This window comes from Microtus oregoni, unplaced genomic scaffold (assembly GCF_018167655.1).
Source record: "Microtus oregoni isolate MIOR12 unplaced genomic scaffold, Mior012 000000F_ref0000247, whole genome shotgun sequence".
Classification (NCBI taxonomy): Eukaryota; Metazoa; Chordata; class Mammalia; order Rodentia; family Cricetidae; genus Microtus; species Microtus oregoni.
The window spans coordinates 2812395-2836831 of record NW_024543059.1 but is presented as its reverse complement, the minus strand read 5'-3'; the positions used below and the strand labels follow the sequence as shown (position 1 = coordinate 2836831).

The following is a 24437-nucleotide window of genomic DNA, read 5'->3' as shown; positions in this document are numbered from 1 at the left end:
TTGTATTTTCTTATTCTTTACTCACGTTTGGGTTTAGGTGTGGTTTTGATTCTGTAGATGTGTTTAGGACGGGGTCCGGTGCATGTTAGGCAATGCACTACCACATACCCACACCTGCAGCCCGTGTTTTAGATGCGCTCTTTCATTTATCTCATGACATTAAATCCGTTCACCCTGTACATGAGGGGCCCGGGCTTGTTTCTTTTGACTTTTGTTTCCTATGACGGACACTTTGTTTCTTTTAGTGGTTGTTTGTGGTTTTGGACAGTGAGCTTCTTTGAGGACTCCTTGCTATCTGTGTACATTCTTTGAAAATTGGTTTTATTATCTTTTTATGGGACACACACACACGGCGGGACACGAACACGGTGGGACACGAACACGGTGGGTGTCATTTTCTCCTTCCTTCCCGCTTTCCTAGCTCTCTTCTTTGTGGGTATTGTATGTTTTGCTATGGCTCAAACCAGACTTCATACAGGCTAAGCAGTGTGCTGTCACTGAACCATGCTCCAGTCTCTTGGGTTTTATTTCCTTTGCCAAGTGTGTGATTGCAGCGTCTAATCAGTTTCATTTGAATCAAGTGTCTGGCTGTTGTCGCTGCTGATGACCGTACTGGGCTCCCGTAGTGTAAATATGTTTTAGAGAAGACTTTTCTCACTCAGAACTAAGGCATGGAACAGGTAAGTTTCACAGCGCTTGCCTTGAGTGGCAGCATTTTTTTTTTTCTTCTTCTTACTTACCGTTTTATAGTCTCTGGTCTGACATCTACCCTCTGAGAGCCCCGGGATTGTCTCCTAGTACCACTTCCCTAAAAGATTATAGATTACTTGAAGTTGATGACAGTTCAAAGACCCAGTGGGGTCGGTGCTCAACACCTCAGAGGGCTTTTAAGCCAGCTAAACAAGCAAGTACTACAGATGTTTCACAAAGGAGGCAAGGGGAGGCACAGAGTTTCTCAGGGGCGTGGAGTCACGAGCCTCTCTGGCTGGGAAGTTTTCGACACGTGGCAGGACTGTGTTTCCCGCCCATAAGTTATCAGCATAAGGCGGTGCTGTGTGGTCATTCCGAGCTGTCCTTTCCCACCAGGATGAGCCTGCCGGCAAACCAACTCAAGGAGCTCAGCCAGGAGTCTCTGCCCGCCAACCAACTCAAGGAACGCAGCCAGGAGTCCAGGATCTTGGGCTTTGACCCGGACATTGTAAGTGCGCTCAGGGCTGCTCCTGTCGTCCTGAACGCCCCACCTCCAACCCCCGCCAGATGCTTTCCTAGCTCCGTTCCGTTTTCATTCGCCCACCCTCCAGTAGTCCCCCTACCCCCACCCCGGGGAGCATCTTCTTACGCCTGTCAGTAAACTCCTTTGATACCTGTGCGGTCCCCCCTCCCGCTCCACCAAGCTTTGTGCCTTCTCTCACTTGCTCTTTTCTTCCCTGGCTCACCTCACTTAGTCTGTGTTAGCTCCTCTGTGTGTCCCCTCTGAAAACCTCTGGCTCTGCATAGTCCGGGGGTGGGGTGGGGAGGGTACTTCAGTCAGTCCTTTATTCTGCCTGATAGGGGTAGCCTGGCCAGCTCCCGTACTGTCCCTCTGCCCCAAAGAGTGCCCTGCTTACTTGCCTTCTCTCATGGGCTGGGTGACAGGACTTTGGGAGCACAATGGCATTTGCTGTGTGCAAAGCCAGGAGGAGGAGAAGGGAGAAAGAGTAACTAATGAGGATAACACTGGGGCTATTCTCACAGTAGTGCTAGACCCCAAGAAGGAAGGGTGGGCATTTTATTGAAGAAGTCTATACATGTCCACACAGGAGAGCACACACTCAGTTTTAGTTCATAGATCAAACGCTCAAAGGCTCAGGATGTGGCTCAGTGGGAGGATCAGGACATAATCTCCAGCACTGTCAACAAAACAGGAACAAGAATTAATAAGAATCATTCTTTAACTGAATTCCACAGCACATACCCACAATCCTGCTTGGGCTTCTGGAGACTGTCTTTAAAAACAAAAACCAAGCCAGGTGGTGGTGGCACAGGCCTTTTATCCCAGCACTCGGGAGGCAGAGGCAGGTGGGTCTCTGTGAGTTCAAGACCAGCCTGGTTCACAGAGGAAACCCTGCCTAGAAAAACTAAAAAACAACAAAAACAAGCAAACAAAAGACCAAACCAACCAAACAACAACAAAACAAAGGCCAATGTGAACTCTGTCAGGACACGCTCACTCTGTCAGGACACGCTCACTCTGTCAGGACACGCTCACTCTGTCAGGACACGCTCACTCTGTTAGGACATGCTCACTCTGTTAGGGTGGTTGCCTAAAATAAATAAATAAATCAGAAAACTCAATGAACTTCCCCAGAGTTTTAGTTGAAATTAAAGAAGAGACAGCTTTGAGAATGTGGTAAGTAGGTGGCATGCCACCCCCCCCCCCCATTTAGTGTAGAAGTTAGCCCCTAAAGGTGCCTGCCTCACTTAGTAGCTAACAGTAAGTCTGGGTGCACACTGAGAGAATAAAATTCTTATTCTCAACAGCACTGAGTCAGGGGAGAGAGCAGACCCAGAAGCAGGGCAAGTGGCTCCTTCCAATAGTGTGATGATTATGTCATTGCCGGCTGTTTTCAAAGCTACCTGCCTAGTGTCAAGAGGCAAGAGGTTCAGCACTCAGGGTGTCCATCGTTCCTGCTCAAGAAGGGCTTTAGTAGCTGGGTGATGGTGGCGCAGAACGCCTTTAATCCCAGCACTTGGGAGGCAGAGGCAGGAGGATCTCTGTGAGTTCAAGACCAGCCTGGTCTACAAGAGCTAGTTCCAGGACAGGCTCCAAAATCACAGAGAAACCCTGTCTCGAAAAACCAAAAAAAAAAAAAAAAAAAAAAAAAAAGAAAAAGGGCTTTAGTGAGTTCCTGGGTGAAGGCCTTTCAGGGAGCCAGCACTGAGCTTGATGCCAGGTAGGGCAAGATCTGCGTTTATCAGAATACCAGGTCCTGCTGCGGATTGGGGCCAAGGGTAAACTTCCTTCATTCTAACAGGTATTCATCGAGTGTCTCTGGTATGCTGAGCCCTGCTAGTGGGTGCTAGTGTCTCTGGTGTGCTGAGCCCTGCTAGTGGGTGCTGGTGACTCGTATGGCAGAGAGGAATAGCGTTCCCCTTTCAAACCTCCCAGTCTAATGGAGGATGAGGACACAGGAGATCCCAAGGGAGAGGCTACTGTAAACTTAGAATGACTTGTCACTCTGGGATCATAAGACCACCGTTCTGGAAGGCCCCTGGGGAACCTTTAATCCCAGGTAGAGGCACAAGTATCTCTGAGTTCAAGGTCAGCCTGGTCTACAGAGTGAGTTCTAGAATAAACAGGACTATACAGAAATGCTGTCTCAAAAAAAAAAAAAAAGAAAGAAAGAAAAAAGAATTGAAAAGAGAAAGAAAAGAAAGATGGGTAGACTCAGTGATAGGAAGCAAGCCGTAAGAGAGTGAAGTCCTGAGGGCTTGGGACCCCAACCCACCATGTATAGAGGGAGGGCTGCAGTAGGTGATTTTGTTCTGCTTTGCTAGAGGCCAAGCAGTAGGCCTGTTGCAAAGAGCATGGGTAACCTCAAGCTATTCAAGTGTTTAGTGCAGGAGACTCAGGTTTGCTTCAGAGAAAAGGAAATCTGGTTTGAGTGTGCAGAATCGATCCAGGGGCAGGCCCTAGCAAGGGCCACAGAACTTAGCAAAGCAACAGGACTGCCAGGACTTGGTGGTGAGTAAGTGTGTAGGGGAGACTAAGATCAAGGAAAAACCACATTATGCTGGGCTTCTGACTCAGCTAACTGGGAAACAGCAGAAGGGGTCAATGTTGGGGGCCTGAGAACATCTGAGTGGAGATGCCACTCATTCACTCAGCTGGGGGAGGGGAGGCTCAGATAATGTATAAATGCTGGGTAGACCCAGGAAGGTGTAGGGACCCTTCTGACCAAACTGGGTGAGAGATTAGCCAGGTCCCTCCCTGCATCTCCATGGCTGTCACAGACTCCACACCCAGCAGGTTCCCCCCAGAGGCAAAGTCTCTGCCAGCCACTCACCAAGGCTTTCCCACCCACCCAGGAACTGGCAAGGGGATTGGTAATAAAGATGAAAAGGGGCCTTCCTCCAGAGAGTAAAAAGAAGTTCATCGTTCTAGGAGCACACTGGGCAGTGTGTATGGATGAGATAGGAAGCTAAGATTTGCACAGAGGCTGGGAACTTTGCGGAGAAAGAATTTTTTTTTAAAAAAAAAGACACAAGTCACAATCCCGGAGAACCTAGACAACAATGAGGACCCTAAGAGAGACATACATGGATCTAATCTGCATGGGAAGTAGAAAAAGACAAGATCTCCTGAGTAAATTGAGAGCATGGGGACCATGGGAGAGGGTTTAAGGGGAGGGGAGAAGCAGGGAGGGCAACAGAGAAAAATGTAGAGCTCAATAAAATCAATAAAAGTAAAATAAAATAAAATAAAAAAAAGACACAGAATAAAGAAGCTTGTGGACAGGGCTGAGGTCTTATAAGATAAACTAAACAGCGTCGCGCAGGGTGGTAGAGTAGGAAACTAGTTTTGCTTTGTTTGAAATGGGGTCTTGTTGTATAGCCACGGCACAAACACTCCTGAGCCTCCTGAGTGCTGAATGACATTCGGGCTACCACAGCTTAGCTAGGAAAATGGTTTCTGTAAATTAGCTTCAGAAAGGACTCCTTTGGGTTATTGCTTTAGTTTTTTGAAACAGGATTTCACTGTGTAGTCCTGGCTGTCCTGGAATTCACTCTGTGGACCAAGCTGAATTTGAACTCAGCGAGATCCGTCTGCCTCAGCTTCCCGAGTGCTAGGATTAAAGGTGAGCACCACCACTGCCCGGCTGGAGAGGACTTTTGAGGCGACTGGGTGGATTAGACTTTGAGAGTTGGAAAGATTTGAGTTCTCTGTGTCCATCTTGCTTCCGTTTTCACAGAGGTCAAGGCTTAAGGTAAGGAGTGAGCTTCCTTCCCCAGGCAGGTTGCTAACATGGGCTTCAGTGAGGCAGGACTTGGCATGGGCTGGGCTGGAACACCCACCCTGACGTGAGTTAGACCGTCTGGTGGGCATTTGATCCTAGCTGCACTTCATCACTTCCCTGGTCTATGCATCTTTCCTCTGGGTTTTCTTTATCTGTAAAATGAGGGCACTGAGAGGACCTAGAAGCTGAGCGTCTGCAGAATAGGAACTGCCAGCAGAGTGATTTATTCAAGGTTTAGTCTGTAGCTCCTTGAGAACTCCCTGCTCTTTCGAGGTGATCTCAAGGTTAACCAAACAGCCTTGCCAAGGGGCCTTGAAGTCTAGGGGAGGCAGACATTCTGAGTTTCCTTTCCTCAGCTGTATGATCTGGCTCCTTCTTCTCCTGCCACCACCCCCACACAGCTGAAATAGCCCCTGTAGGACTTGTTGACTTGGTAACTCAGTGCTCCCCACCCCAGCAGCTGGCTTGTTTTGGGGTCTCCTAATTCCAGGACAGTACTTAAATCCTAAGAGGCTGTGAGACAGACAGGTTGAGAATGAGGCCATGCCTACCTCAAAATGAAGGACCGTCCCCATCACTGGCCCCCACCCTGATCTGTACTTGAACCTTCAGGTTGGAAATGCAGCCTTCACTTTTATCACTGCAGACAGCACCTCCCCTGGTAGGTTGTCGCAGTGTGTCTCCTCGACTGTTGGTTCACGCCGCCGTTTGTGTCTGCAGGTAGTGGAGCTGAACGTAGGTGGACAGTTCTACACCACCACTATGGGCACCCTGATGAAACATCCAGGCTCAAAGTTCTCTGAGATATTATCCCGATCAGCAAAATTCTACAAGGATGCCCACGGCCGCTTCTTCATTGATCGCCCTGGCACCTACTTCGGGCCTATCCTGGACTACCTACGCACTGGGCAAGTGCCCACAGAGAACATTCCTGAGGTTTACCACGAGGCTAAGTTCTACCAGATCCATCTCTTGGTGAAGGTTTTGGAGGATATGCCCCAGATCTTCGGTGAGCAGGTGGCTCGCATGCAGTTCTTGCTGGGAGTGCCAAACTACAGGGAGAACCTGGAGGTCCTGTTACACCTGGCTCGGGCAGAGGCCGTGGCAATGCGCTCGTCCAAGGTGGTGGTGTGTGTGGTGCACACGGAGGAGGAGGAGGCCAAGTGCGTGGAGCCGCTGCATATCCTGGAGGCCAAAAAGACACCCGTCGTCAAATTTGGGCCCTGGAAGGCAGGCCCTGGGTCGGAGGACTTTGTGTACTGCCTGGAGAAGGACATTAGAGCCAAGGGGTATATGGTGTCCCCTCAGAGGTACCATCTGAGCAAGGACCCCTATACATGCTTCTGGATATTCATCTTCACTTGGTGGTGATCCCTAGGAGTGGGGGCTGTTTGTTGGTGGAACTTGTGAAACCAGGTGCCACCACAAGCCAAGTTCTAAAGCTGGGCCTGTAGCTCCAGTACTTAGGAGGCTGAGGAAGACTAACCACCATGAGTTCAAAGCTAGCCTTGGATATAGATTGAGACCCCACCGAGACAGCTCAGGAGAGGTCAGACTGTCCTGACTCCACACCTGTTCCCCTCTGGAGCCTCATCCTGCTGCCTGGAATAAAGTAGGGTTTCTCCTGTCTTCTGGGAAATGAAGCTTATCAAATGTTTAACAGATCAAAGGGTTCCTCCTTGCTTGCTGGGAAATAACCCTGATACAAAAACTCCTCTAGCCTGCACCTGGTGTGATGTCACTGTGTTTTGTCTTTATAAATCCTGTAGTGCTCAAGTTAGGGGCCAAAAGTTCTTTGCGGCAGGACTGTCACCACAGCCACAGATTAAATAAAGGATTCTGATCTGGCCTCGTGTCTGTAACTTCCTCCAGTGGATTGTAACAGTATTTTTAACACAGTAGACCTTGCCTGGTGGTCCATACCTTTAATCCCAGCAGGTAGGCAGAGGCAGGTGGATCTCTGGAGTTCAAGGTCAACCTAGACTACTGAGGGAGTTCCAGAGCAACCAGAGCCAGACAGAGAGCCCTGTGTCAAAGAAAAATAACCACAAAAACAAGCTGGGCAATGGTGGCACATGCCTTTATTCCCAGCACTCTGGAGGCAGAGACAGGCGGATCTCTGTGAGTTCCAGGCCAACTGGGTCTATAGAGCAAGTTCCAGTACAGTCAAAAGCTACACAGAGAAGCCGGGTGGTGGTGGCTTTTGACTGTACTGGGGAGGCAGAGGCAGGAGGATCTATGTGAGTTCAAGGCCAGCCTGGTCTACAAGAGCTAGTTCCAGGACAGGCTCCAAAGCCACAGAGAAACCCTGTCTCGAAAAACAAAAACAAAAACAAAACAAAACAACAAAAAAAAAAGGCATGAGCTACAGCATCTAACTCACTTTAGTCCTTTCAGGGATAAAAGAGGAAAACTTATTTCCTGGCTTATTAGTTGCTTTCCCGTTCCTACACTAAAACCACAGGGACCAAGGCAACTCATAGAGTCTTACGGTTCCAGAGGGATAAGAGTCCACTGGGACACGGAACTGTGGTAGGAGGCAGCATATGCAGTGACAGGGACAGCTGAGCTCACGCCTGGAACCGCAAGCAAAAAAAAAAACAGAGTGATCCGGGAATGGTGCATGGCATCTAAAACCTCCCAGTGACACACTTCCTGGAGGAATCCAGGAAGACCACACCTCCTTAATCTATCCAGTTGGTCTCTTCGACCGGTTCCTTGCATGCTTGCTTTATGAAGTAATGGATGAGCAAAATGACACAAAGGCAGGTTGGAGGTTAGGTTCTGCAGTGTGGACTTCAACCTTGCCACTGACATGTCTAACCTGCCCACAGCGAACACTGAGGCTTACCTTCTGAGAGTACATCACTTTGCAGGGGACTCTTATATATATATATATATTTATTATGTATACAATATTCTGTCTGCATGTATGCCTGAAAGCCAGAAGAGGGCACCAGACCTCATTACTGATGGTTGTGAGCCACCATGTGGTTGCTGGGAATTGAACTCAGGACTTTTGGAAGAGCAGGCAATGCTCTTAACCTCTGAGCCATCTCTCCAGTCCTGCAGGGGACTCTTTAGCAACAACGCTGACCTCAAACTTGCTGTCGCTAAGGACGACTTTGAACTCCTGACTCTCCTGGTTCCTCCTCCCAAAAGCTGGTATTCTGGGCATGGGGCACCACACCTGGTTCCTTTGGGGATGATGTGGATTGAACAGAATGCTTCCCACATGATAGACACCCATTCTACCAAGAGAGCTACCTCTCCATTCCACAGGCGCTCTGTGGTGGCAGATTTATTTCACTGCCAATCAGTCAGCTCTGCTAACTCTTAACAAACTGTTGGGAGACATGCCGGCATTTCTGAGCAAATGGCACTGACAGCTTTGTTTGATGATGTTTACAGATCTGCTGAGAGGCTCGGAGCAGTTTTACTTTCCATAACGGGGTAATAAAACCAGCACAACCCTCCCTTCTTGGAGCTCTTTCAGGGTGCTATGACTCTTTGCCATGGGTGGGAAGGCATGGTTGTTTCTGGGCAGTATAACAAAGTCTGTCTCCAAAGGTGTGCGTTAATGCTCAAGTCAAATCTATTATATCGTTACTTCTGCTACATTCTGCCTGCAATTTTTAATGCCAACCAGAATTCAAAGGCTGGGGAGATGGAGTCTACTTTTCTTTTCTTTTGTTTCAGTGAGCCGGGTCTTACTGAATGGCCAGAAACTCCTTATATAAACCAGACTGGTCTCAAACTCTCACAGAAATCTGTTTGCCCCTGTCTCTGGAGTGCTGAAATTAAAGGTGTGTGCCACCCCACCCGGATGACCCTATCTTTTAATGGAAGAAGTCTTAAAGTCACATCGACAGGGTTACACATAGAGCTAGCAGCAGGATCTTTGCTGAGAGAGCACACATGTAAACACACACACACACACAGAGTGAAGTCTAAGGAAATGGAGCTTTTATGCTTTTTAGACAAAGAACAATAAATCTGTGAAGGATGGCCTGATAATTGAAGACACAGATCAGATGACAAGCCCTAGAGACGTTCCTCAGAGACATGTCAGGGAAGAACGGAAAGCTAAGAGAAGAGGAAGGCTACTTCACAGTTTACTCCAGTTCACCGCAGTTCCAATTGCCAGTTTCTAGTGGCTAAAGCTTGGCACATGAGTGACATTCCTCCTATGGTGTTCGTTAGTGCGGCTTTTTACAGAGGTGTGTGTGTGTGTGTGCGCCCGCGCGTTCGAGTGTGCTTTTGAGACAGGTACTCTCACTGGACTTATTGATAATTTGGCTAGGCTGACTGCCCCGTAAGCGCTAGGGTTCTGCTTGTCTTTGACTTCCTAGAGCTGAGGATACGGATTCCCACCTCTGTGCCTGGCTCTTGTATCGGTTCAGGGGTTCCAGTGTGCGGTAGGTACATAACTGACTGGGCCATCTCCTTAGTATCTTCTACTCGGCTGTGTGTGTGTGTACACACACACATGAGAAGGCCAGAAAATAACCTTGGGTGTCCTTCCTTCAAATGACCAGGACCTAGATTTAGACATCCGGTACCCAGAACCGGTGTGGTGAAGCACGCCTGTGATGTCACCGCTGGATTCGGAGTCAGTCTAGCCAAAACAGCATCAGGGTCAGGGGTCAGTGAGAGATACTGTCTCAAGAAGCAAGGTGGAACCGGTTGAGGAAGATACCCAACACTGACCTTCGGCTTCTATAGCTATCCATGGACACACCACTCATACACACAAGAATTTCACTGTTAATTTTAGTGTTTGCCACTAATTCGAGGAGCTGAAACCTTCGAAATCTTTTCCTTAGGCTGCTTTAATAATATGGAACGCTTCACGAATCTGCATGTGCTCAGCTCAGTATCATTCCAATTTTATCCTGAGGTTGTTTGGTTTCCCATCCGTAGGATGGCCTTGAATTCACTATACCGAGAGGGCCTTGAGTTCTCCAGCTCCTGGGGGCTGAGGTTACAGATTGAGGCACCACACTTTGTTTTGCTTGGCATGCAAATGGTTTTCAGCATGGCATTTCCATAATCGTGTCATTGTGTTTTGACTGTATTAATTTTTTGAACCACTACTTTTAGTTTCAGTTTTGTTAATTTTCCACATAAAATTATGGTTAGCACATGCTTGCCTTAAACTTCTTATAAAGCTCAGGCTAGCCACTAAGAGTCTCCCTGTGGTTGGGAGTATGGGACAAATCCATCTAGCTAGTGGTCTTACATTTATTAGCAATTGGGTTTGAGAGGATAGCCAAATATTGGAATAGTAAGAACAGCTACTATTTATTCAAGAAACGGTTTGCTATTTCCTTTGACACAGCATATGCTCTGCTGTCTCTGAAGTCTGAGATATCGTCTTTTTCTATGGAAAATTTACCCTTAAAAAAAAAGGGGGATCTCTGTGAGTTCAAGGCCAGCCTGGTCTACAGAGCGAGTTCCAGGACAGGCTCCAAAGCCACAGAGAAACCCTGTCTCGAAAAACGAAAAAAAAAAAAAAAAAGGGCTGGAGAGATGGCTCTGCAGTTAAGAGCACTGGCTGCTCTTCCAGAGGTCCTGAGTTCAATTCCCAGTAACCACATGGTGGCTCACAACCACCTGTAATGAGATCTGGTGCCCTCTTTTGGCCTGCAGCATACATGCAGATAGAACATTGTATACATGAGAAATAAATCTTTTTTTTTTCTTTTTGGTTTTTGAAGACAGGGTTTCTCTGTAGCTTTGGAGCCTGTCCTGGAACTAGCTCTTGTAGACCAGGCTGGCCTTGAACTCACAAAGATCGGTCCACCTGCCTCTGCTTCCTGAGCGTGTATCGCCACTTCTCTGTGGCTTACCAGCTAAAGTTCCAGTGTCTTGTCTCCAGTGGAGCTACATGGCTTCTTCTAACTCTGCCTCCTTTCTCCAAGCATTCAGTTTAGTTTTCCCCGCCTACCTAAGTTCCACCCAATCAACAGTTCAAGGCAGTTTCTTTATTCACCAATGGTATTCATAGCATAGAGGGGAATCCCACATCAACAGAGCAAGTTCCAGGACAGCCAAGGCTACACAATAAAATCCTGTCTCAAAAACAAAATTACAAAGAGAGGGAGAGGGAAATGGGAGGTGGTGGCGGGGAGGAGACAGAAATCTTTAATAAATAAATAAAATTACAAAGAGAGAGAGAGGGAGAGAAAGAAGATAACCTTTGATGTGTTTGGGTCCTTGTACTTACTAACCTCCTGTTTCCTCCCCTAAATATCCCATATTAACTTTCTTTTCTTATAAGTTGTAAAACTTCACAGTACCACATACATTAGCTTATAGGTTGTTCTGGTTTCTCTACTGTTTCATTCCATTGTAAGCATGTTTTTGTCGGGTTACGCATGATCGGTACGTTTGTACCAGAGGCTCAGAGGGACTTTGGCTTCCTCCTCAGACTCAAGATTCTTTCCACTCCTCCACAGCTATCAGAGGAAGTGTTGGTTCCTCTCCAGAGACACGGGGAGCACAGCACGCTGACCCGTCCGACAGAGGCTTGGTCCCAGCATTCTTGAATCTTTTATTTACTTTTTAATCTACTTATTATATGCATGTCTGCCGGCCAGAAGAGGACGCCATATCTCATTACAGATGGTTGTGAGCCACCATGTGGGTGCTGGGAATTGAACTCGGGTCCTCCAGGAAAGCAGCCGTTGAACCATCTCTCCAGCCCAGCATTCTTAAATCTTTAGTCTTATAGTAGTATCATTCAGGAAAATGATCTCAAACCTTTCACTAATGCTCCAGGAAGCTTTTGCCTATATTTTGTGTGGTTTCCAGGTTTTCTTGTTTCTCAGGACACACCTCAGAGTTTGACGTCCAGCTCTGCACCGCCCGCCTCAGCCTTCGACTCGGTCCCGCCTTCAGGACGCGCCCGGACTTCCGTTTCCGCTGGAGCCAAGGCAGCCGGGTGGCCGGGGAGTCGAGCTTCAGGAAGCGGCCTCTCTATCCTGGAGCTGCAGTGCCTTGTGGGATCGCGGCGGAGTTTGGGGTGACAGAAGGGATCCCCCCGCCCCCGCCACGCGCGCTCGCCCAGAGTACGGAAGCCGAGAGGGTCTGGCGCAGCCATGGCGGCGCACCTGAAAAAGCGGGTGTATGAGGAGTTCACGAAAGTGGTTCAGGTAAGCGCTGGCAGTCGGCGCGGGAAGGTCGTCCTCGCCTCAGGCTGTGCTTCCACAGGGGCGTCCAGGCTCACGTGACCCGGTCCGGTTCCGGCTGCGCGTCGGGGGCGTGTGAGGTTGAGGCCGCTGGTCTCGCGTTTAGTCTGACTTTTTTTTTTTCTTCTTTCTTTTTTCTTTATTTTTGTTCTGGGGATAGAATTCAGGGTCCTACGCGTACTAAGCATCACTCTACCTCTGAATCACACTCCCAGCCCACTTTAGAAACAAGTCACACACACCAAAAACCACACACCATCACCAAGATTATTATTAGGAGAAATAAAGTGCCGTGTAATTTTTCAAACTCCCTTCTCGGTTACCTTACTCTGATCTCTCACCGCTCGGTCGTGCCAGATCGGGTTCCGTCTGCATCCTCCTGTCCTCAGCTGGTGGCAGAATCCCCCTAACTCTCGCTCCCTCGCTTCAGAGACAAATGGGAAAATAAACCAAGGAGTCTGTAGAATTCTGGCCCCAGACAGAGCAGGCGAGAGTCACAGGACTGCCTCTTCGTCCTCCTCCGTCGGAGTTTTTGAAAGATAGGTGGACCAAGCCCTGTCAGGACAGTCACTGTTCTGTAGCGTGTCTGTAGAAGAGGTGAATCTTCATTCTGCATCTCAACCTTCCGTATCTATACATGTATATATAAAATGTGATGCAGCATTTAGATATTTTTCTTTTCTTTCTTTTTTATTTATTTTTATTTCTATATTTGTTTTTTAGAGGCAGAGTTTCTCTGTGTAGCTTTGGAGCCTTTCCTGGAACTCACTCTGTACGCCAGGCTGGCTTAGAACTCACAGAGAGCCAGAACAGTGTGTCAGCGCCCCTGGAACCGGAGACTGGAGTTACAGACTGTTGTGGGGCACCGTGTGGGTGCTGGGAGTGTGAGAACAAGTGCTCTTAGCCCTCAGTCATCTCTCGGCCAGGCGGTGTTGACACACACCTCTAATCCTAAAACAGGAAGCAGAGGCAGGCAGATTTCTGAGTTCAAGGCCAGCCTGGTCTACAGAGCAAGTTCCAGAACAGCCAGGGCTACATAGAAAATCTCTCTTGGAAAACAAAAAACCAACCAACTAAAGACAAAGTCCTTATAGAGCTCGGGTGCCTCAGACTTGCTGTGTAGCTGAGGTTGACTATTAGCTTCTAAGCCTGCCTGCACTCCTGTTTATGCAGGGTTGTGGATTGAACCTAGGGTCTCGAACATTCTAGGCTTTACTCTACAAACTGAGCTACATTCCCAGCAGCCTCTTGTGATAGCTTCCAGGGAAATTAGTTCTGAACTTTGGGTCAGGGGGTCCAGCTTTCCAGAGCTTCCGCACCCATGGCTTCCTTTCTGGAATTTTTGATTCTGTATTCCTCCCTTCCCTCTCCCCGTATCTTTTTTTTTTTTTAAACTATTTATTTACTTATACAATATTCTGTCTGTGTGTATGCCTGCAGGCCAGAAGAGGGCACCAGACCCCATTACAGATGGTTGTGAGCCACCATGTGGTTGCTGGTAATTGAACTCAGGACCTTTGGAAGAGTAGGCAATGCTCTTAACCACTGAGCCATCTCTCCAGCCCCCTCCCCGTATCTTCATTAAAGGGTTATTTCTATTTGTGTATATGTCTGTGTGAATGTGTCCCATGTGTTTGCATACCACTGCAGCTGGAGTTAAACATACTTGTGAGCCACCTGACCCGGGTGCTGGGAACTGCACTTGGGTCCTCTGAATGACAGCCAGTGCTCCAAATCACCAAGCATCTCTCTAGCCCCACCCCAGTTCCTTTCTGTTGTGGAAAGTATAGGTGGAGCCTAACAAGGTTGATTGCTTTGTTTTGCTTTTTTTTTGTTTGTTTGTTTTGTTTTTTACGTTGGAGGCATTCAAAGCAATTATGTTGTTACATAGTGTCGCTGCTTTCTCCCCTACATCTCTGAACTTATGCAGATGTCTGTTTTACACAAAATGTATGCCATTCTCCATTTCTTTGTGTCCTGTATTCCGAGTGGCTCTGTGTTTTTGCTTCAAGACCTGACTGAAGGTTCAGGTTAGTTTCTGCTGCTGCTCCCATGCCGCTGTGCTGTGCTCTCCTGTTGGCTCCTGTCACCCGGTGCTGCTCAGGTGTCAGTGTACGTGCGTCCCCACCAGCATGTTCCCTGATGGCAGGAGTAATGGGACCTGGCTCCCTAAAACAGTACTGACCACGGCAGAGATTATTCCCTTCCTTACATATCCCCTGAGAGAAAGTCAGTCCTCGGTTTTGAGCCAGCTGCAGTCCAGGTAACTCTGAGAACTAAATCTGGTGTCAGAGCCTCCCACCTCTGCCTCCCAGGCGCCGAGGTCGCAGGTGTCCACACGCAGCCGGCAGAAAACTCACTTTAAAGTGTTGTGTGCACAGTTAGCACAGAGCGAGGAAGTGAAATCTTTGTCCTCTTGGTGCTTCTTTCTTTGTTAGGAAAATGAGGAGGAAGAGGGGACCCGTGTGTGTCTAGTGCTTATCACATGTATGTACAGTCAAACAGAGTAATTTACGTTTCTCACGGAACCCCTTGAAAGGGTATTGGCATGCTCTTCATAGAGAGGAGAAAGCGTCAAGGAAGTAGAATACTCATGATTTCAGAGCTGCTTTGTTCATGTCATATAATGTTCCTGACTACAATTTTCCTGATAGAGCAAATTTGAGGGAGATGATTGCCACCTGCCCTAAAATAATATGTTAGAGAATAAAGAAAATTAGTGATTATGACATTTTTCTATACCTGCATATTTTGTTAGGACTTAAGGAACTATAGCAGCATTTTTTTAAACATTTACTTCTTTTGTACCTCTGTGTGTGTGTGTGTGTGTGTGTGTGTGTGTGTGTGTGTAAGAGTGGGTTCTGGTGATGGAACTCAGGTCACTGGCAGGCTTGGTAACAAGCACTTTTACCGACTGGGCCATCTCACTGGCCTTATGATACTGTGTTTCTGAAGTTCCATTAGCTAAGCGCGTGTGTTAGAGAGGAAAAATTATTTCCATCCGACGAGCCCAAGTTAAATTTGCGGTCTCTGTTTTCACATCTTCTCTTTGCCTTCTTACAGCAACAGCAGGAGGAAATCGCCACCAAGAAGCTCCGGCTGACAAAGCCTAGCAAGTCTGCCGCCCTCCACATCGACCTGTGCAAAGCCAGCTCCCCAGCAGACGCTCTGCAGTACCTCCTCCAGTTTGCCAGGAAGCCCGTGGAGGCTGAAAGCGTGGAGGGGGTAGTCAGGATTCTCCTGGAGCATTATTATAAGGTAAGCAGTTGGTGGGGTCCCTTGTCAGAGCTGGGCTGTGCCTGCTTGCAGAGTGGGTTCGCAGTGCCAAGAAGCAGGAAGGTATTCCTCTTCGAGGCACCATGGATGCCAAGATGGAGGCGAGGTGCGCAGTCTGCAGAAGCTTGCAGGGTGGTTAAGTGGAGACAGACATGCAAATGGCTTGCCCAGAGGACAGTGAACTCTACGTAGAGCGGAGTGAGGGCACAAAGGAAGAGTTGGTGTCAGCCGTGTCTCTTCTGTGTTCCGCCCATTATCCTGCTGTCCTGTTGATTTAAGGCCTTCACACCTGCTCTAGTCGCCCTCTTAACAGCGCAGGGTGGCGTCAGACCCCCTAGGACTGGAGTTATCAGAGGTCCTCTGTAAGAGCCGCAGCTGCTCTTAACTGCCTAGCCATCTCTAGCTCCTATTTATATTCATTTTGGTTTTTCGAGACAGGGTTTCTCTGTAGCTTTTGGAGCCTGTCCTGGAACTAGCTCTTGTAGACCAGGCTGTCCTCGCACTCACAGAGATCTGCCTGCCTCTACCTCCCAAGAGCTGGGATTAAAGGCGTGTACCACCACTGCCTGGCTATATTCATTTTTGCAATGTGTTTGTCTTTATACTAGCTCTGGCTGGCTTCAAAGTACAAAGTACTGTCTCTTTCTCTCTCTCTTTTTAATTTTATTGATTGTTATTGAGCTCTACATTTTTCTCTGCTCCCCTTTCTGCCTCTCTCTTCCCCTTCCACCCTCTTCCAAGGTCCCCTTGCTCCCAATTTACTCAGGAGATCTTGTCTTTTTCTACTTCCCATGTAGACTGTCTCTTTTTTTTGCACTTATACTTTAAGATTAATTTTACAAAAATGATGATTTCAAAATAATGTCATACTAAATGCATAGCATGCAGGATCTTCGGTCTTCTAACCATATCTGTTTCCTTCCCCTTGCTTGAGGCCTAGTTGTGTCTGGTTGCTTCCTCACAAAATAGATGGGCTGGGTGTGGTGGTGTATGCCTGTAATCCCAGTGCTGGGAAGGTTGAGGCAGGGGGATTAAGAGATTGTGGCCAGCCTGGCTACACAGTGAGCTTCAGGACATCTTGAGCTATAGAAGCAGACCTTATCTCAGAAAACCAAAACCTAGGCCAGGGAGGTTGGTTTAGTGGGGTAAAGGCACTTGCTATGTAAACCTGATGTCCTGAATTTAATTCCCAGAATCCACATAAAGAAGCTGGATGCTGGCAGGGCGGTAGTGGCGCACACCTTTAATCCCAGCACGTGGGAGGCAGAGGCAGGTGAATCTCTGTAAATTCGAGGCCATTCTGTGCTACAGACCAAGTTCCAGGACAGCCAGGGCTATTACATAGAGAAACGCTGTCTCAAAAAACCAAACCAAGCCAACCAACCAAACAAACAAACAAACAGAAGCTGGATGCCGTGGCACATCTGTAATCCCAGCACTCCTATGGAGAAATGGAGGCAGAAGCAGGAGAACCATCTAGAAGTTTGTAGACCCATTAGCTTGCAGTGTGTAGCACAACAGAAACAAGAGAGACCCATTTTCAACAAGGTGAAAGCAGTGAGCCAACTCAGAAGTTGTCTTCTGACCCCCACACATGTGCTGTGGTGCACTTGTACCTACATAACACACACAAATAAATGGGAAATAAAGAAGGAAAGCACAACCCCAAATATGTAGGTGAGGGGTCGGGTGGTGTGATCACATGTGGATGGCAGTCTGATTTCTTCCAACCCCGGTTTAAATACTTTGGTCACTGGCATAGAAAGATGATTTAATGTCAACACTGATGAGGCACCCCCCCCCCCAAGTTTGTATCTTCATTTATCTTCTTCTCAGTGCTGGTGTTGCACCTCACTCTTGACTGTACAGTGTGGGGAAGAAAGGGGAGAAACTTCCTACCACAGCCGCCTTGGCGACTGACCCCCTGCTCGTCAAGCTGACAAGACATCTTGTTGTTGTTTTTCCTTTGCAGCTGATCAGTTCCACTCTCCTGTCCCAACCTTCTAAACAGGATCTGGTGATCCGCAAATGTTGGTGATGTGGGTTCTTCCTAGTGATCACGGTGGTGGACGTCACTCCCACTTTTTTTTTTAATCTGTTTCTTATGTATAGTGTTCTGCCTGCATATATGCTGCAAGCCAGAAGAGGGCACCAGATCTCATTACAGGTGGCTGTGAGCCACCATGTGGGTGCTGGGAATTGAACTCAGGACCTCAGGAAGAGCAGCCATTGCTCTTAGCCTCAGAGCCATCTCTCCAGCCCCTGGTCACTCCCACTCTCTATGACACTCCATGAGCTGTGGTTCCAGCAGCGATGGTATCCAGTGCCTGCCTTGTCCATGGGGAAAGCGGCTCTGACATCCATGTCAGCTGCACGCTCTTTTAGTGGTAGTAGTTAGCAACATTAGGAAGACATAAGCATTTTCACTTGCAGTACGGGGTGTCACAGTGGTAGAGGACGTGTCTTGAGTTGTATGAGTTATTTTTCAGAAGGGAAGCTCTAGTATAGCTGGATCTGTGAATTTCCTCTGGGTGTGGGTTTCCCATGTTCTGTGTGTTCAATAGCTCAGAGCAGAACAGCAAATGACAGTTGCTTTTTTTTTCTAGGAAAATGATCCATCTGTGAGACTGAAAATTGCATCATTGTTGGGCTTGTTATCAAAGACGGCAGGATTCTCTCCAGACTGCATAATGGATGACACCATTAACATCCTACAGAATGAAAGTACGTTGTCACTTAAAGGCTGTGTGGTCAGAGCAGAAGTCTAGTTCTTTACATACATAAGAATTTACAACCAAGTTTTGTGTTGGTTGTTATTAAAAGAAACTTTTTTTTTTTTTTAAGATAGGGTCTTGTCTGGATGGTGGTGGCGCACACCTTTAATCCCAGCACTGGGAGGCAGAGGCAGACCAATCTCTGTGAGTTCTGGGCTACAGAATGAGTTCCATGACAGGCACCAAAGCTATACAGAGAAACCTTGTCTCAAATAAAAAAATAAAAATAAATAAAAAATAACTCCAAGTATTCTATGAGAGGGGTGGTTTTGGTTTTGTTTGTTTTGGTTTTTTTTTGTTGTTGTTGTTTTGGTGTTTTTAAGACATGGTCTTACTGTGTAACTCTAGCTGGCCTTGTACACACTATGTAAACTAGGTGGGCCTTACACTCACTTACTCTCCTGCCTCCTTCTCTGAGTGGTAGGATTAAGTGTGGTTGTGTGACTTGACACAGGCTTGAGTCTTCAGAGAGGAACGAGCCTCAGTTGAGGAAATGCCATGAGATTCAGCTTTAAGACATTTTCTTATTTCGTAATCAGTGAGGTTGCGGGGAGGGGGGCAGCCCATGGTAGGTGGTGCCATCCCTGGACAGGTGGTCCTGGGTTCTGTAAGAAGGTGGGCTAAACAAGCCATGGGAAGCAAGCTAGTAAGCAGCTCCCTGCCCCCATGGCCTCCGCATCAGCTCCTGCCTCTGGTGATTATGCCCTGCATGAGTTCCTGCCCTGGCTTCCTTCAGTGATGAACAGCAATGCTGAAGTATAAGCCAAATAAACCCTTTTCTTCCCAACTTTGTTTGGGTCGTGGTGTTTTGTTGCAGCAATAGGAACCCTAACCAAGAGAGGTGGAGTCAGGTGTGGAGGCTAAGTCCTAGAGGGAGGGTGGACCTGGAGCTCAAGGTCACCCTTAGCTAGGGGTGTGTCCCAGGTCAGCCTGGGCTGTGGGAGGTAGGGTAACAAGTCTATGAAAGGCAGAGATCTGGGGATGTTTAAGGAACTGAATCGCATTTTTTGACACATCAGCAGAGAGTGGTAAGATACTTTGAAGTCAGATGTTGGTCTTGAGAGTTGAGGAATTGAATGGTATTTTAGAGGGTGGACAATGTGAAGGTTTTAGTTGAGGGCTTACAATGACCAAACCAAATTTTGTAAAGTATTTGGTACCTCTGGGGAATTTGGTTTGATATTGGGGCATCATTTACTGTCCCTGTGGAAATGTCCAGACTGTAGTGGCATTGTTGTGTGTGTATGTGTGTATGCCACACGTGTGCAGGTGTCCTTGGAGGCCAGAAATGGGTGTTGGCTCCCTGGGAGCAGAATTACAGGCAGGCAGTTCTGAGCTGCCTGATAGGGGTGCTGGGAAATGAGTTTCAGTCCCTGGGGTGGGAGTACACTCTCTAGCCCAGGATTCAAGATTTAGATTTGATTTTTGATTTGTTAGCTTTTCATGGATGTTATATAAAGTTGTCTTTCTAAGGAAATAAATCCGTTTGGTGGCAGTGGGGATGTTTTTGCCTCTTGTGTTTCCTGACATTTCCTTTCGTATCTATGGCTTGTGTCACACTTGAGCCCTTTCTGCAGTTTGAACTGAGGGCCTTGACATGGTGGACAAGTGTCCACCACAGAACTAAACTCCTGACATGCGCAGGAACATTGAACTACCTGAAATCCCTTATAGCCACCAACATGATGAGGACTGCATTCTGAAGACGGAAGGACATGCACACATGTGTGTGCTTTGTGTGTTTGCTCAAGTTTTACTACTGCTTTCACATGTTTTCCTTATGAAACAACTCCTGGTCACCTTAGGCAGTGATTTCAGCCGGCAGCAGATCTGTGTAATATTCACTGTCAGACACCCAATCCATCAGGACATGCACACAAGTAAAGACGTTCCAGAAGGGCCTGCTCGGAAAGAGGATGATCTGGTTGAGAAAACTGACACAGAGTTTGTTTGTTAGCTGTGTTACTTTTAATTCGGCTCTTTGCCTTTGACTGGGTATTTATTGAGCACATGATGAGTTGTTGAGATTTTGAGACCGTGGAGGGGTCTGAAGCATGGTCTTTGTCTTCAAGTGTCTTTCTGTTTCTGGTTCATGTGGTAGGAAAGAGAGTGAAGAAGAGATGGGCAGTTCTCTTGGGGAGCAGGACAGACTCTAGACGGAGTCACACTCAGGATTATTAGGATCCCCTGAAGACTGGGAGGACACCTCTGGGTAGTCAGGAGGTTGTACTAGATGGCACCCCTGTAATCCTGTGCAGGAGGCAGAGGCAGCAGGATCGGGAGTTCTGCATCTTCTGTTTTAACTGGGAGTCGGCTGCCCCATGAGACCCTGTCTCAGGCAAGGGGAAGAGTTGAAAACGTGAAGAGAGAGCTACCCAGGGCAGGGTAGGTGCCGTGGGAGGCCTGTTGTTTTGTTGTAAAGTCTCTTTCTCTCCTCACATGACCCCCACCCCTCATTTTTTTCCAGAGCTGAGGATTGAACCCACGGCCTTGTGCTTGCTAGGCAAGAGCTCTATCACTGAAGCTATATCCCCAGCCCCATCATGTACCTTTTTTTGTTTTCTTTTGTTTTTGTTCTTCCAAACAGGATTTCAAACTCAGAGATCTGCCTGCCTCTGCCTCCCAAGTGCTGTAATTAAAGTCGTGACCTCCATACCCAGCTCAGAGTACCTTGTTTGTTTGTTTGAGTTTTGACACAGGGATGTTTTCCTGCTTTAGTCAACCTTTCTGATTCACCAGCCAAGCCCTAGTTCCTTGTGGAAGGCTATTGAATTCATCACATACTAAATGTTTTTGGAGGACCTGCTTTGTGCACGGGACTATGCCCAGTCCTGTGGAAGTCTCAGATTTTCAAGACTAGGTTCCTTTGAATATTTAGCTTTTAGTTGAAGGGATGAAAGTAGGCAGTAGAATATACGTGACAAATTTTAATAAATAAATAAGAATCAACATTTCTCCCAAAATCAGTTAGTGTTGGCAATGATCTCTAGGAGTTTTGTAACCCAGCCTTTTCTCTTTCCTAGAGTCTCACCAAGTCCTGGCTCAACTGTTAGACTCTCTGCTTGCAATAGGCAGTAAACTACCAGACAATCAAGCTACCCAGGTGCGCTTAGTGGATGTGGCCTGCAAGGTAAGAGTATACTGGTCTTTGTTCTTGAACCAAGAGCCTGTGGGAGCTTTGTGAACGCCGCTGGTGTAGTCTCTGAGCGAGAAGGGTAGGGCTCACGCTCTGACTGTGAACACTTCCCGGTGTAGTCTCCAGAGGAGGGAAGGACGCTCTGACTGTGAACACTGCCCGGTGTAGTCTCCAGAGGAGGGAAGGACGCTCTGACTGTGAACACTGCCCGGTGTAGTCTCCAGAGGAGGGAAGGACGCTCTGACTGTGAACACTGCCCGGTGTAGTCTCCAGAGGAGGGAAGGACGCTCTGACTGTGAACACTGCCCGGTGTAGTCTCCAGAGGAGGGGAGGACGCTCTGACTGTGAACACTGCCCGGTGTAGTCTCCAGAGGAGGGAAGGACGCTCTGACTGTGAACACTGCCCGGTGTAGTCTCCAGAGGAGGGAAGGACACTCAGTGGCTGAATGCTGCTCTCTTTAGTCGTTGGTGTTGGGGGGAAGTAAAGCTAAGTGCGGTAGTTATTCCTTAAAACAAGCGTGTTTATGTGTGTGTTAGGTGGGGAACAGGAGAGTCATGGCACATACTGGAAGTCAGAGGACACCTTGTAAGCGTTGGCTTTCTCCTTCCACCTTGTTGTTTTCAAGATTGGTATTGAACTTGGCTGCCACAGCCTTTGAGCCAACCTACTGGCCCCACTGTAATGATTCTTGTGAGAAATCACAGTAATTGGGTTAAAGCAGCGGAAAGATGGACCATGTGGGTAGATTGTGAGAATCATTTAGAAAGTTGTCTTAAATTGATTTAGTTTATTTATTTATTTTTTTCTGACCCAGGCTGTTCTAGAACTTGCTCTGTAGACTAGGCTGGCCTCAAACTCACAGAGTGTCATTGCCTATGCCTTCCAAGTGCTGGGATTAGGACGTGGACCACCATACCAACCTGTCCTTACTTTTGATATAGACTACTGCTGTTACTCAAGATGTGGTTTGGGTATTTACTGTTAATGTGGAAATGGTGGCACTTTGTGACCTGACAGAGTGCACAACAGGCGACTGGCACCTGGGTGTCCTAAAGTGTGTGTGTGTGGTTGGGGAGGTGCATTGCCTGTGTGTGCCCGTGGTTGGGGAGGTGCGTTTGCCTGTGTGTGCCCGTGGTTGGGGAGGTGCATTTGCCTGTGTGTGCCCGTGGTTGGGGAGGTGCATTTTCCTGTGTGTGCCCGTGGTTGGGGAGGTGCATTTGCCTGTGTGTGCCCGTGGTTGGGGAGGTGCATTTGCCTGTGTGTGCCTGTGAGTGAGAGGTCCCGCCCAGGTGTCCTTGCCTGGCTGCTCTCTACTTTATTGTTGAGACAAGGTCTTTTACTTGGAGTTGTCTCTTCTGGCCTGTGAGCCCCTCGGACCCACCTGTCTGTGCCCTGCTCACCGGGTGCCCCTACAGGGCGGATTGGAACTCGGGTCTCCGTGCTTGTGTGGCAGTCAGTTTATTCACTTAGCCATTGCCCCAGGTCCGCTTGGCAGGCTTTGATGATGACCTTTCGGGAAGGACGTCATCATAGAATTCTGTTTGCTGCCTGAAGGTATGGTTCAGTGTGCTAAGATGGAGTAATATGTTGGTTCTGTACCGCTGTTGCCTGGCGGCCTTGATCGGCTAAGGTGTCAGTGCAGACAGATGAGGTGTGGGTAACAGGTGTGACTCACCTTTCAGGGGTGATTCCGTTACCAGTTTGGCTGTGAAAAATGAAGCTTCTATGCGCAGTATAAATAAGTCACTTTGAAAAACTGATGGTCATTATCTGGGTTTTACTCTTCTGTTCCACTGTCGTATTTTCATGGATATTTTGACCATTTCTATGTGGGGCTTTGTGGAGACATAAGGGTAGGGTTTAACATTTACAAAAATATTTCTCTGTGTGTGGGGGGGACATGCACAAAGGTCAAGTCAATAATTTGTGGAGCTGGTTCTCTCCTCCCAATTTTTTTTGTTTTGCTTTGTTTTATTTTTTTTTTTATTTTTTGAGACAGTGTTTCTCTGTAGCTTTGGAGCCTGCCCTGGAACTCACTCTTGTAGCCCAGGCTGGCCTCGAACTCACAGAGATCCGCCTGCCTCTGCCTCCAGAGTGCTGGGATTAAAGGCATGTGCCACCACCACCCAGCTTGGATTTTTTTTTTCTGATGAACCATTTGAAAGTAAAATGTCAACATGATGCCTCATTGATCTAGAACACTCAAGTGTGTGTCCATGAAGACCCTGGGAGTGCCCCAGAGTCAGCACTGACTGTGCGTATAGATCTAGAACACTCAAGTGTGTATCCGTGAAGATACCGGGAGTGCCTCAGAGTCAGCACTGACTGTGCGTATTGCTAGTGTGTAAGCTCCAGGCTCTGGGATTTGCCTGCATAAATGTCTCTTAGAGAAAGAATCAAGCACTCTAGAGAGCAAGCTCCAGTACAGCCAGGGCTACACAGAGAAACCCTGTCTCAAAAATCAAGCCTGGAAGTGGTGGTAGTGTTGGACTCTAGCGCCCAAACACCGAGAAGGAGTCGCCCCCAGAGACCATCTCACACACCACAGCCGATGCAAAAGCATGAGGATTTTATTAATTCTGTCATGACAGGGTCCCCCAGCATTCGGGAAGCCAAGGGACCCCGAATAGCTGGTACAGTCTACTTTTAAAGGGGCCACAGAAGCAAGGGGGGTTGTTCTTTGACTATTCTGATTGGCTTATTTGAAAGGACTATTACCAATAATTGACTGGAGAGCTGTTGCCAGATCAGATGAGGTAAGAGGTCATTTTGACCCCATTTCCCAGGGGACTGAATCAAAACATACATATATGGGTAATTGTTCAGGAACTGAGTATGTGCGAGTGTAGCTGTTAGGTCCTTGGTTCCCAGGGGAGGAGGGGAAGCACTATGGCACAGAGGCTGAGAGGATTCAGAATTGTCAAAAATGGCTTCAGGATTGTCTTAAAGTCTTACATTTGGTGCGTTGGCCGGGAAGCCGAGGGACCCTGTCATGACAGAATTAATAAAATCCTCATGCTTTTACATCGGCTGTGGTGTGTGAGATGGTCTCTGGGGGCG

The 24437-nt window shown here is 47.8% G+C and overlaps 2 protein-coding genes across 2 annotated transcripts in view; both read left to right on the top strand.

Moving 5' to 3' along the window:
* Nucleotides 1–474: 474 nt before the first annotated feature.
* On the top strand, nt 475–6840 carry LOC121449500 (BTB/POZ domain-containing protein KCTD14-like). The gene is made up of 3 exons (XM_041653970.1): nt 475–680; nt 1087–1198; nt 5718–6840. The coding sequence occupies exons 2-3, from the start codon at nt 1088–1090 to the stop codon at nt 6366–6368; spliced, it is 762 nt and encodes a 253-aa protein (XP_041509904.1). The 5' UTR covers nt 475–680; nt 1087; the 3' UTR covers nt 6369–6840.
* Nucleotides 6841–11966: 5126 nt separating this feature from the next.
* The window catches only part of LOC121446933 (integrator complex subunit 4), a 57110-nt gene continuing 44639 nt past the window's right edge, over nt 11967–24437 (top strand). Inside the window, exons 1-4 of the mRNA XM_041649835.1 lie at nt 11967–12154; nt 15254–15448; nt 18073–18190; nt 21264–21370. Coding sequence (XP_041505769.1) covers nt 12101–12154; nt 15254–15448; nt 18073–18190; nt 21264–21370 — 474 coding nt within the window. The 5' untranslated portion in view covers nt 11967–12100. The remainder of the gene's footprint in view (nt 12155–15253; nt 15449–18072; nt 18191–21263; nt 21371–24437) is intronic.

Coding starts and splice junctions, on each gene's coding strand:
- LOC121449500 (XM_041653970.1), top strand. CDS start 1,088: ATGAGCCTGCCGGCAAACCAACTCAAGGAGCTCAGCCAGGAGTCTCTG. Junction 1,199..5,717: donor TGGGCTTTGACCCGGACATT/GTAAGTGCGCTC, acceptor TTGTGTCTGCAG/GTAGTGGAGCTGAACGTAGG.